Source organism: Macrobrachium nipponense, chromosome 13 (assembly GCF_015104395.2).
Source record: "Macrobrachium nipponense isolate FS-2020 chromosome 13, ASM1510439v2, whole genome shotgun sequence".
NCBI lineage: Eukaryota > Metazoa > Arthropoda > Malacostraca > Decapoda > Palaemonidae > Macrobrachium > Macrobrachium nipponense.
Genome location: NC_087206.1, coordinates 35,687,689 through 35,701,117, shown reverse-complemented (window position 1 = coordinate 35,701,117; position 13,429 = coordinate 35,687,689). Strand labels below are relative to the sequence as shown.

Genomic DNA, 13,429 nt, shown 5'->3' with positions numbered 1-13,429 from the left:
CATACTGATTATTTATACATTTTATTGGCATATTCTAAGCTTTTAGCTCTTAGGTTTAGATGTCAGAACCATAGACTAGGCTACTGTAGCAACCGCTAACATAGGCTAGGCTTATTGCTAAGGGACATATGCTAAAGTCCTAATATATGCAGTAAAAATGGGGTTGAACATTACATGCAGTTGAATATTACTCAAGTATGTACAGTATTTTGGCCTTTTTGGAGTCATATTTCTACCGTCGGATCGGCGTCGTAACCCTAGAACATGTGTTTTAGGCCTGGAAATATAATTTACTGGGGTGTTTTTGGAGGGCTTCGAACGGATTAGCCATTTTACATGTAAAAAGTGGTCCAAGATACGAAAACCTCATGATATGAAGGGCACCTCGGAACGGATTAATTTCGTATCTCGAGGTACTACTGTATATATATATATGTTCATTTATAGTATATGTATATATGTAATATTTATATGTATATATATTATATATTTATTTTCTGATGAGTTTTTTATTCTTCTATTTCATAGCCTGACATAGAATGGAAATGGGATACTATCTTCACTGAGATTTCTTCAGAATTGCGGAATGAATGGGACCCTAATGAAGAGTCAAGTGAAACTAATACTAAGTCTCCAGAATTATCATGAAAAATTGTAGAAGTATATTTAATGTATTTGTAGTTTTTTGTTACATTAAGGAATACATAAAGCAATATTTCTGATACATTGTATCACAAGTATATTCAGCTAATGTGACTTCAAGGTAGTTTCCACTTTGCATAAATAGTGAGCCTAAAAGTGGTAATTTTCCAAAATTAATATTTAACTTTGTTATTTTTGTCAGTTGTACTAGAAATCATATACCTATGTCAGTAAAGTCAGATGGAGGGAATATTCTCCAGCTACCCTCCAAGGTTATATTATATGCTGTCTTAACCAGAACATTTTCATCCTTGCAAACCATGTGACTATATCACCTCATCCTACTTTTCCTGGCTTTGTCTGTTACTGTACAAACACCCACCCCTTTTTCATATTGATTAACTCTCAATTCTTTCCAACAGTGACACTCCCAGTATCCATCTCAACATCTCATCCCTGTCATTTCCAGAGAATTAAATCTTTATGCTGTCCACATTTCTTTACCACACAGCAGCACTGGTCTGATCACTGTTTTGTAGATCTTAACCCTATGTCTAAAAATAATCTTCACATCAGAATCATCCCTGAAACCTGTCTTCACTTTACCTAAGCTGCAAGCTGCTTCAATTCTCTGATGCACTTTCAACTCACATCCACACTATTTATGATGGAACCCAAGTACATGAAACTATTTGTGTGCTTTACTTCCCCTTTTATATCTGTGCTGTTTAACATGTACTTATGCATTTTTGCCACATTTGGGGAGTACACCCCAACCCAGACCATTATCTGTTTGACCACAGGATACCCTGTGTCAAAGAGGCATGCTTCTTAGGCTTCATATTCGACAAAAAACTCAATTGGCTTCCCCATCTGAAACATATTAAAACCAAATGCCTTGAGCTTTAAGTATTTTGAAAGTATTTTCTAATACTAACTGGGGTGCAGACAGGCAGACAATTATAAAACTTCACAAATCGCTTATTATTTCAAAGTTACTTTATGGATGTGAAATATATTCTTCTGCATCATCTAATCATCTTGCTATCTTGGATTCAGTACATCATGCCGATATACGCTTGGTAACGGGTGCCTTCCGATCTTCTCCCATCTTAAAGTTTATTCATTGATGCGGGAGAAATCCCACTAGAGTTATATCGCCAGTCATCAACTATCAGGTTTTGGTTTAGGGCTCAGAGAATCCCCAACTCTAAAGCCTTTGAAGCAGCAAATAGAAACTCTTTCAACAAATTTTATGAAAATCATCCAAGGTTTCCTAAGCCTTTTAGTTTTAGAGTAAAAAAGGTCTTGGAAACAATGAATATGTTAAGAAATCCTGTATGTCCAGTTACTTTACCAACTACCCCAGCATGGAAATTACCTGTAATTAAATTTTATAAATATTTTAAAGGTGTTAAAAGAGAGAAATCAGATGCAGAAATCAGAGCATTATTTTTAGAACATACTGCAGAGCACTCAGGCTTTACATTTGTTTTTACCGATGGCTCTAAAACTGATGATGGGGTCGGATATGGAGTTTTTAGTGATGATTTTAGCTACAGAGGAGCACTACCCATTATAGCATCGAACTTCACAGCAGAACTGTATGGAATTTTAACAGCATTGGAACAAATTGCAACCCTCCAGAATTCCACTAATATCACCATCTTTTGTGATTCCGAAAGTGCATTACAGGCACTTGAAGTTTTCAATACTGACCATCCAATTACATCAAAAATCTCACAGTGGGTATTTCTACATCAGCGTAGAGTGATTACTATATCGTTTTGCTGGGCCCCGGCGCACGTAAATATGCATGGAAATGAAAAAGCAGACCAACTAGCTAAATCAGCAGCAACCAATATGATACCAAGACCAATTGCTGTACCATATAGAGACTCTTTTTTCTCATATATCAAAGTTCATTGCAAGATTATGGAAACAGCAATGGAACGAAGTAGGACCAAATAAAATGAAAGAGTTTGCCACACATACACACCCTTGGAAATATGTATGTATGCCTAGGAAATGGGAAGTAACGATATGCCGCCTCGGTATAGGACATACGAGATTGACTCATGGGTATCTCATGAGCGGTGAATACCAACCTTACTGTGATGACTGCCTCATCCCGATGACTATTAAGCATTTGCTAGTTGAATGTCCTAGTCATCGGGAACTGAGAGAGCAGCACTTTAAAGACAAAAGAAATAGAGATGGTAATTACAGTTTGGCAAAGATATTGGGTGAAGAAGCGCAGTATGATTATGAGTGTGTTGTTGAGTTTTTCAAAGAAGTTGCAGTTTTTAACAAAATTTAGGTATCTTGCTTTTATGTATGTGTGTAGATTTTAGCTTTGGTTTTTTAGAACGTATGTATGGAAACGTGAGTAAATGTATTTATTGCCTGTTTGTGTTCTAGTATGAATGTCTCTGCCTCTGTGCAGTTTTTTTTTAAATGTTTGTTATACTGCATGACCTATTTGGTCCCAGTTCCTGGCCTTTGGCCTAGACCGTATATTTTATTCAATCCTTCAGGCCAGCCTTATGAGAGCTGAAAGTCAACTCGGTGGCCTGGTTAAACTATTTTTATAATAATAATAATAATAATTTAGCTTTTGTGTTGTTTAGTGTTTATGTAGCGGCTTTGTGCTAGCTGTAGTGCAATAACTGATGTGGAATTTTAAGAGTTTTTTATGATTGTGTGTGTATTTTCCCTAAATTTGGTGCCCAAATGGATTCGTTCGGCGTCAATGATCCTGGTAGTCACGACGCCAGATAATTATTAATTATTCATTCATTCATTAACATGTACTTCAGTTTTTCTAGCACTGAATTTGGGTCCTCTTTGCAGGCACTCCTGCAAAGCCATATACCTCTCTTGCAGTTCTCCTTTGTGTTTCTACTGTTACAACCAGGTCATCTGCACAAAGCATATCGTAAAGCATATTTCCTCTCACGTACTCATCCAGCCCCTCTGTTATGACTACAAAGAGGAATAGGTTTAAAGTTGATCCTTGATGTAACCCAACCTTAACTTAAAAGCATCTTTCCTCTTGTATTGTGCCCTTAATACTGTTCTTACTCCTTTATATATTACCTTTGTCATGCTTTCTTGTGCAGACTCCAGTTAACCACTCCTCTGGTTACTCTTGTCAGAAGTATTTTCTAGGTTTAAAAAATTCCAGTATAGCTTCTGTCAGCTTCCAAAATTTTTTAGCACTTGCCTTACAATAAAAAGGACATCTGTTGTGTGTTTCCCAGGCATAAGTCCCAACTGTTTTTCATGGATGTCAGCAATTTTCAACTGTGTTTTTTATCAGTCTTTCCAGATGCTTTTTAGTGTAAATCCCATAAGCTTTATTCCTCTATAATTTCAGCATTCCATAACATCACCCTTTTGCTCATAGATATACTACAGTGCGCTGATTCACTTGCCTCCCAGCACATTAACACTTCCCATGACCATTCTATACATTCCTCATCCAGCGCTCTTATTATTTCTATGTCTACTCTGTTGTTACACCTGCTTTCTTCATATTCTGGTGGCATCCCTCACAAGTATCTTGCTGAATGCTTCTAGGTAGTGCATATTCTTTCTATCTTCTCACTACATCCTCATCCTTCAATAGTATGTTATGCTGTAATTTTGTTATTTTTCTACTTTATATAATTGTACTCCGCCATAATTCTTTTTGCTCTCTCCTTGGCCCTAGATATCCTATAAATTATTTGTTCTCCTTTTGGGATCCTTAGTTTCTCATAGTGTTTTGCTACTCATGTGTAGACTATGCCACAAACCTTTAACTTTTTATTGGTGTCACTGGATCTCTTTCTTGTTCTTACATCCCCAAGATTTTTTTCTGAAGCTTTATATGTGCATTTCTTTTATTGTTTCTCCACTTGCCAACCCACAAATGTCAGTTGTTACTGTCATCACCTTCCTGCGTCCTTTCTGTTTGCCAAACTTCTCATCATTCAGCAATTTTGAATTTATGTTCCAATTTCTTTTCATTCTTCAGTTCCATATATTAATTTTCATCACCTTTCTCATTCTTAAATCCATTACTAACAACTTGTGCTATATCATTACACACACTTCATGATGTTCCTCCTATTTTTTTACTGCCTGCTTTTATATGTTACAAGGTGATGTTTCCTCTTTGAGAAGCCTCCTTCCAGTTGGGAATCCTAGGCTTGCAGCTGGTACAGCAGTTATCTGAAGGTCAATTGAGTATAACCAATTTGAAGACAAACTTGAATTTCTTTAGCATGTCATTTTTGATAGTGATGCACACCATAATCCTGTTTTTATTTAAATCTAATGTAACTTCCTATCTGTTTAATCTTTTTATAGAGCTTGCCATATATTCATGACAGAATGATACTTGAACTATTATCCTTCTTCCAAAGGTTTTTCAAAACTAACTTACTTAAATATGGAAAGAAATTACTACTTTAGTACTTCAGTTTATATTTCCTTTCAAACATGCGATATTTGCCAATTTGTTTTGAAATGCATGTTTTGAGAGAGTAAATTGTAGGTGTAATTGATAGCACCAGTTAATTACTTTTCCTGTTGTAGCATTTTCTATACCTATATTCAGTAGTATTAGTATAAGCACAGTAAGAAAATATTAATCACTAGCTAAATAGTCATCACTAGCTGTTTTACCTGTCATGTTAGCTATACTTGGTGCCAGTTGCTTAAGCTATTTTGCGTTATAACTTTAACATTTTATCCTGTTGTCCTTCTCTTACCACTGGCTCATTGGTTTTGATTATTTAAGTTTACAGGTTTTATGTTGTAAACTGTAAACTTTTTATTTGATTCATTGGTGGTGAATCGGTTGGCTATGAGTCATGACAGTTTTTACCTGATTTTTTTTTTCAGTAAATTTTGAAAGTTCTCTCATTTAATTGCATTTTATAAAAATAACTGTTTATGAGTTCACTGATTGTTTCCTCAACAGTTGAAAATAGTTTGGCTGCTGTAACAGCAGTTACGGTAAATTATGGAAGCCGGAAGTCAAGTGCCTTGATTTTTTTTGGCAAGAGAGATTACAGTGTGTATATTGTGGTGGTTTTTAAATTGCAAATTTGTTTACATGTAGCAATTTTAAAAAATTGTTTCATTAGAATACTTCTTGGGTATTTATAGAATGTGAAAATTTTGACAGTTCTTTGAGTAATTTCACCTTTAATTTCATAATTTACATAGCAGAGTTAAATATAAATTTTTAACTATACATATATATTTTGCACAAATTGTATTCACATTTAACATATTTTAATATGAAATAAAACAATAAAGTACAGTATTAATTAATCAAATTTATGGCATTCATTTTGTCCTTGGATTTTTCCAGCAAGTTATTGTGATTTTTGAGGTTCCATTTATAATTTTGTTCCAGTGTCTTTTTAGTAGTTGATAATCCCTTTGTTATGTATAAGCATCATCCACAGGTAGTTGTGTCTGTTTTACTTGTTTTTGGCCTTTCAATCCAGAGGTTTAATTAATGAACTGTACAGATATTTTGCTCTTATTATAGTCCTCTTACAATATTCATATTAACTTCAGTTTAAGAATGTCATGCATAGTACAAAATTAGTGCCTGAATCTCAGTGTATTTGTAGCATGACCTGAACTTAATGTACAATTCAAAGGTGTGGTCTCTAAATAATCAATGAAATTCAGTAAGTAACAAGGACACAGTAGCCTAACCTAAAAAAATACCCACAAAGTAGGTATAGCATTTGTGTGAATATGTCTTATTATTTCTTCGGCTCTTATGCATTATTATTTTGATTAAAAAGTATGTATACTGTGTTATGCTATATAGTGGTTTGCATATTTACCTCAGGTTGGTGAACGATTTGTAATTGCCTAAGCTCAAGTAATTTTAGATATGGGTCTGATAGTGAGGATTTTATCAATGTTCATACTATCCCATAACAGATTAAAGATATGGATATTTAATATAAAGATACCAAAGTTTGAGTACAAAACAGTAGCTAATCATTCAGTGCAAAATCAGCAGACAATTGCAGATATTACTGTACACACTCACATGAAGTGCATATGGTACTTTGGCTGCCTTATCAGTGTTTTTACTTCCTTTAATGCCTATATGGGCAGAATTCCAAATTACTTATACATTTTTACTATCTTTGCTTGATATATGAAGTAAAAGTTAATTTATTATGCATTATTTGAAGTAGTTCAGTAGCACTTCTAGTGTCACAACAAGTGTTCTATTGCATGCTGTTCATGTGTTTGGGTATATGCATAATTTTTAGATAAATATTTCTAGTATCCATAAGGTTGTATCTTATGCATAGTCCAAGGAGGACGTACTTTTTTACTGAGTAAATTTCATGTTGATAATTGTTGACTCAAACAGTCAATTGGCTCTAACTGGGAAAGGTGGTGGGTGATTGTTTATAAATTTATTTGATAAAAAAGTTTTATTGGAGTGAATCTTACTTATTGTTCAAGTTAGCTTACATCTTACACTGTTAGGTGCAATCAGTTCAAAATAAACAAAAGAATAATACTTAGCTAACCCACAAGAACTGTCTCTGTAATTACCTCGTTTCCCACCAGGTGGAGTTGAAATGTTTATGTTCATCAGATTTCTTTGTGCTGTGTCTTTGTGAATATGGTGTAAATCGGCTATTTCTGGATGACTTTCTCCTGTACGATAGTGTTCTTGTTTTTCTGTTTTTGCATTATATCATCTACAGCAAGCAGAAATATGTAGAAGCATTGGGCTCTATAGGGACAAGTTTTGTGCAAGCCTAATGTCTCAGTTGTACATAATAGTTACACTGTATGTTAGCCTACCTGTAAGTTGTTTCTTGTTGTTGTGAAGAAAGTATGGAGTGGTCTGATGAGAGGCTAAATAATTTTGTGAAGTATGTATTGGAACATGCAAGAGGCCGATAGATGATTATATAGACAATTTGTTAGGGCCAGCCATAAGCCTACTAAATATCACAATTTTGTAAAGTGATATCACAATTTTGTAAAGTAAATTGTATTTTTCCTAACTATACAAACCTAGATCCTTTACATTAGGAACTACCTTCAGTGAAGCTGGAAACAGCCGCTAGACTTTTATAGCAGGGTAGTTCGGTGGTTGAACTACCGCCCGGGTTGGATAGCTCCCCCGTCCCAGGTATATGCATATCACTTTGCTTTTGGCCTAGGAATACCAGAATGAGGGGTGGCATGAGGTGGGCCCAATAAGTAAAGGACCTCAGGTTTGTATAGTCATGAAAAATACAATATACTTTAAAATATTGTGATTTGTTCCTACATGATATACAAACCATCGGTCCTTTACATTAGGAAGACTCATAATTGGAGGGAGGATTCTGATATAAGTCACCCGAGCTGATTGGAGCTTACTCACCTTGATCCAAACCCTGGTTGTAAGAGCTAGGGAATGTACTGCGCCTCTGGTGAATTGATCGGAGTATATGAACTGTGAGATTATTCATCAGACATCTAGGCTTTCCTCCCTCCTATGGAGGGCAGACCTTTTCATAAGAGAAAACAAACTTGGATGAATCTGACATGTAATGACAGTAAGGCAAAATGCAAGTATACATAGTGGGTTTGTCTTATTGTCTGAGACCCACTTTGCTCCCCTAGCAAGAGTAAAGTGGATACTACTTTTGGTGTCTTTTGTGTCACTTACCTGCATCATAGCCAGATCCAGTATGTGATGGCCATTCCGCTCTCTGTCCGAGGGAAGAAAAGAAAGATGGGGGTTGGAGAAGGGAGCCAGTCATCCACATTCATACTCTCATCTGCAACTGTACATCTAAGGCGAGATGCTAGTCTGTCCTATTAGAGGAGCTGTGTAAGCTTAATTAATTTGTTGAGCAGCCACCACCGGTCCCAAGGAAAAAGTGTTCAAGGACTTGTGTGCAGTATCCCAGAGGTAGGAGGAGGTGAAGGTAGTCTAGGCCCCCCACCTTCAGTACCTGGTGTACCAACAGATTATTCAGGAATGCGAGGTTAGGGGTGATGCTCCTGACCTCGCGGGCCCTCGATCTGTAGGTATCAGTGTCATCCACTCCAGCAGTCAAGCACACCCTTCGGTTTGCCTCAGAAGGAAATAAGTGTTTTTGGACACTTCCTTCTTGGATGAGCCAGTGCTAACGAAGTCGTCAACACTCGGGCCGGAGGTGTCGATTCCTCCTCAAGTAGCGCTGCAGCGATCTAATAAGACACAGGAGCATCTCATCTGCATCTTTGTCTACGAAGTCCTCTAGAGAGGGGATTGTAAAGGACTTGAACCTGGCTTCAGGGACTGACTGGTTTTGAGTCTACGCTATGAAGTCCGGGACAAAATTGAGTGTAACCGATCCCCCTCGTAGAGTGTATCACACTCAAAGAAATTCCTTGTAGTTCGCCTACTGTCTTTGCTGATGCTAGGGCAAGCAGGCAGATGGTCTTGAGTGTCAGATCCCTGTCTGATGACTCTCTTAAAGGTTCGTAAGGAGTGCAAATCAGACTCCTTAGGACAAGAGTCATGTCACACACAGAGGGGATGGGATCCCTTGGAGGACAAGACCTCTCAAAACTTCATAACAAGAGACATGTCTCCAGGGATGAAGAAATATCGACTCCTTTCAGCCGCAGAACTAAACCGAGGGTGGCTTGATAGCCCTTTACTGCTGAAACAGGGAGAAGTTTCTCCCGGCGAAGGAAGACAAGGAAATCCATGACCTGCTGAAGAGTGGCTCTGCCCAGAGAGATACCCCTTCTATGGCACTAACCATAGAAGATGGCCCACTTCCCCTGGTATATGGCTGCGGAGGACTTCCTGAGGTATCCAGACATAGTGAAGAGCCACGGTCTGCACTGCCTGATGGTACTGCTCTTTGTTTGGTTGGCATGGGAGATTGTGCCACTGGGGCAGCTCTCTCGGTGCCTCGGAGAGAAGGGCGACCAGATCGGGATATAAAATGACCTGATGCCATTTGAGAACTACCAGAATCATTCTGAGGTTCAGGGTGGTCAGAGCTTTGCTGATCACCTTGTGAATTAGAAAGAACAGAGGGAAGGCGTAGACGTCCAAGGTTGTCCCACAGGTGTTGGAATGCATCTTCTGCAGCCGCCCATGGGTCCAATATGACTAAACAGAACACCTGACATTTCCTGTTGTGCCGGGTGATGAATAAGTCAATTACTGGTCGCCCCCATGGGTGGAACAACCTCTTGGCTACATCCTGGTGTATAGACCACTCTGTCCCTATCACCTGATTCTGGCAGCTAAGTTTGTCTACCACTACATTCCTTCTGCCCGGGATGTATCTGGCTGACAAGTCCACTGAGTGAGCCACCGCCCACTCAAGTACTTTCATTGTCAACTGATGGAGGTGAGGAAAAACAAAGTACCTTGTTTGTTGACATATGCCACTGCCGTGGTGTTGTTGCTCATCAGCACCATGGAGTGCCCCATCACTCTGTCCTGAAATTCTTGGAAGGCCCAGAAGGCTGCTTGGACTTAAAGGACAGGACATTGATGTGGAGGGGTCTGTTGTGTTGGTCCTGCACCCCCAAGATCAGCAAGTCCTCAAGGTGGGAGTATGCAGGGGTACTCCTATCAAGTGGTTCCTGTCATCCAGCCACCACTCTAAGTCCCTCCTCCCCTCATTCACCATTGAAGAGAACGTAGGTGGAGACGTCAGTGAGTTGAGAGTTGTATTTCATGCCCAAGCAACAGACATAGTATCTGGGCATGCTCATAGACTCAGAAGCATTGAGAGCCTTCCCTTCAGACTCTGAAGCGAGCAAATTCAGAGAGGTAACAGCAGAGGTCCTTGCTCAATAGGAATAACCAGGTTGGTTTAGCAATTGGTCTCCAGTCAGTTGTCCTTGGAGAAGCTTGTGCCATGCAAGAAGATCCATGGCAGTGCTGATCCACGAGTGGGCGATATGCCATGCCATCAAGCTGTCAACCAGGTACATCTTAGTTAGAGGGAATGTCCTGGCATGAATTTTATGCTCAGTCATCAGGGTCAGGTTGTGGGGACAGAATGGTCTCTACATCCCCACATAAGAGAAAGGTGGTTCAAACTCTGTGGGTACCTGATGCTCAACCTGTTTGCTACCAGACTGAACAGGAAACTCCCAGTGTTCTGTATTCTAGTGCCAGATCACTGAGTAGTGGTGTTAGATGCTCTCAAACACCCTTTGGACCATCTGGATGTTTCACTCTCCTGCCTGACGCACAGGGTGATCAACAGTGAGTTCATCACCCTCAGTCTCAGAATGACCCTGGTGACTCCTTGTTGACCTTGTGTCAAGTGCACATTCAGAGGTATCACCAGGCAGTGCACTCCCTGAAGACCTGTGAATAAAAGAATTAATCTTCATATAGATGAACATATTATTCATAATTAAATAAAAGCTTTGCAGTAATTTGATTACAGGTCGCATGGTGGAAACACACCTAAATATCAGTGAGTCTAAAATACCTGCATTAAGACTAGCTCAGCCAGGTTTCTATGTTGAGAATTATGTACGTGGGTTGTCCATAAAATGAGGTTCCCAAGGAGCTGCAGTCGCAAGGAACGCTGTTACGCAGGATCCAGTGACACTGGCGGGTAGCTTGGTTCCCCCTCTCCCAGCCCCCCCGTTAGAGATGGAGCTCCCACTCATTTCTCCTGCCAGGTGCAGATTACGCTCTGTGATTTGTTATTTGTGTGCAAAAATCACTGCACTGGTGGACATTCATTTCCAACTGTGTGAAGTCTACAGAGAAAAGTGTATGAGAGTACAACACTTGTGCAAATGATGCAGAGAATTCGAAGATGGACGTACAGACGTCCATGACAAACAGCGTTCTGGACGGCCATCAGTTTTGGATGAAATGATTGCGAAAGTGGAAGAAGCAATGTTGAAAGATCAAAGGGTGACGATCCGGGAGCTCTGCGAGATGACCCCTGATGTCAGCAAGACCTGCATTGACAAAATTTTGACGGACCATTTAGGGTATGCCAAGGTTTGTGCTAGGTGGGTCCTGAGAATGCTTATGGAAGACCACAAATGGCAATGTGTTGAAGCGGCCTGCAAATTTCTTCAGGCCTACAAAACTGATAGCGAGGAATTCTTGAACTCTATTGTCACCGGAAACAAAACAACAATCCCGTCAGTGGGAACATCCAGAGTCGCTGAAGCTGCGGAAGTTCAAACAAACACTGTCTGCCGGCAAAATGATGGCGAGCGTGTTTTGAGACAGGAAGGGATTATTGTTGTGCTTATTCATACCTACCGGTACAACAATCAATGTGGACCGCTACTGTGAGATGTTAAAAAACCTCGCTGTGTGATTCAAAGCAAGAGGAGAGGCATGCTCATGAAGGGAGTGGATTTCCATCAAGACAATGCCCGTCCGCACATCGCCCATGTAAAACCGATCTCATCAACAGATTTGAATGGGATACCGTCACACACCCACCCTACAGCCCAGACATAGTCCCAAGTGACTACCATCTCTTCCCTAAGTAGAAGAAACACCTGGGTGGGACGCATTTCAGAACCGGAGAGGAGCTGAAAGAAGAGGTTTTAAGCTACCTTTGTGGCATGGTGGGAGAGTTCTATGATTCAGGCATAAAGAAGATGATACACCGCATGCAAAAAAGGGATTTTGACGTAAGGAAAAATCTATTTCTGGGCGATTGGCTAGTGTCGCCAGCGAAATATCCTTTAATCTATTATTTCTAGGGTAAATGTACTAACACATACCAGAGAATAAATAAATAAAGAAAAAGGTCAGTACAACTGACTCGCTCACCCTCCAAGAGGGTGTCGGTATGAACACTATGGCGAGTGAGACCACTACCACGAGCCGCTTGCCAATAGAAATCTCCCACTACAAAATCCCCACAAGAGGAGAGCCGACCCCCCCCCCCCTACAGAAGTGAGGGCAGCAACTACTACTACTCCATCCCATGCTCCCGACTGCTGCGCCTCTGGTGGCCATCCTGAAGTTAGCAGACAATCTTGAGCGATGGGACGGGTAGGGCGGGATTTCGCTGGCGACACGAGCCAATCGCCCAGAAATAGATTTTTCCTTACGTCAAAATCCCTTTTCTGGGCTCAGCTCGTGTCGCTGCGCGAAATCGTACCAGAGAAATAGCACAAGATTGTAAAGAAAATTAACAAAACAACAAGAGGTCTCAAAATAAAAGATAACATAAAAGAAAAGAATATAATTGCTAATAAAGATACATATACACAATGATACAAAATTAGAAATATTGCTAAATTAAACTTAATGCTATTAATATTTCTTAAAATTAACGTAATTTTTACATATATACAGGGCTTACATGGAATATATGTTAAAAGCAGAATCTGTGTATCGATATGTACCAAGAACTCAAAAGCAATTATAATAATAACTTGAACAGAACAAACTTCAATAATAATAATATATGAAGGAATGTATATGACTTAATATACAAAACCCGTAACCATTGTAAATAAGATGTATCCCCTAGCATAAAAATAAGGGGATCACATCAAAGAGATCAATATATACAATCGATTGTGAGTGTCCCTAGCAAAAAAATAAGGGACACCCACCATATTATCATAAGAGCAGCTAAGACACAAGGTAACCGTAGATGAACATGACAGGCATAGACGAACTGTTGGGTGAGACAGGTAGAAAGGAGGACTGGATCTTCTACTAAAGATTAAGCAGAGTCGGGGGAAACTATGTTACCCGCCGCAACTGCTGAAAATTTCAGAGCTTCCAAGG

General features: G+C 39.4%; 1 protein-coding gene across 1 annotated transcript in view; it reads left to right on the top strand.

The window, feature by feature from the left end:
- LOC135225292 (intraflagellar transport protein 43 homolog) overlaps positions 1-7,217 on the top strand; it is a 222,630-nt gene extending 215,413 nt beyond the window's left edge. Inside the window, 1 exon segment of the mRNA XM_064264621.1 lies at positions 529-7,217. Within this exon segment, the coding sequence (XP_064120691.1) occupies positions 529-648 (120 nt within the window). The 3' untranslated portion in view covers positions 649-7,217.
- Positions 7,218-13,429: the final 6,212 nt, after the last annotated feature.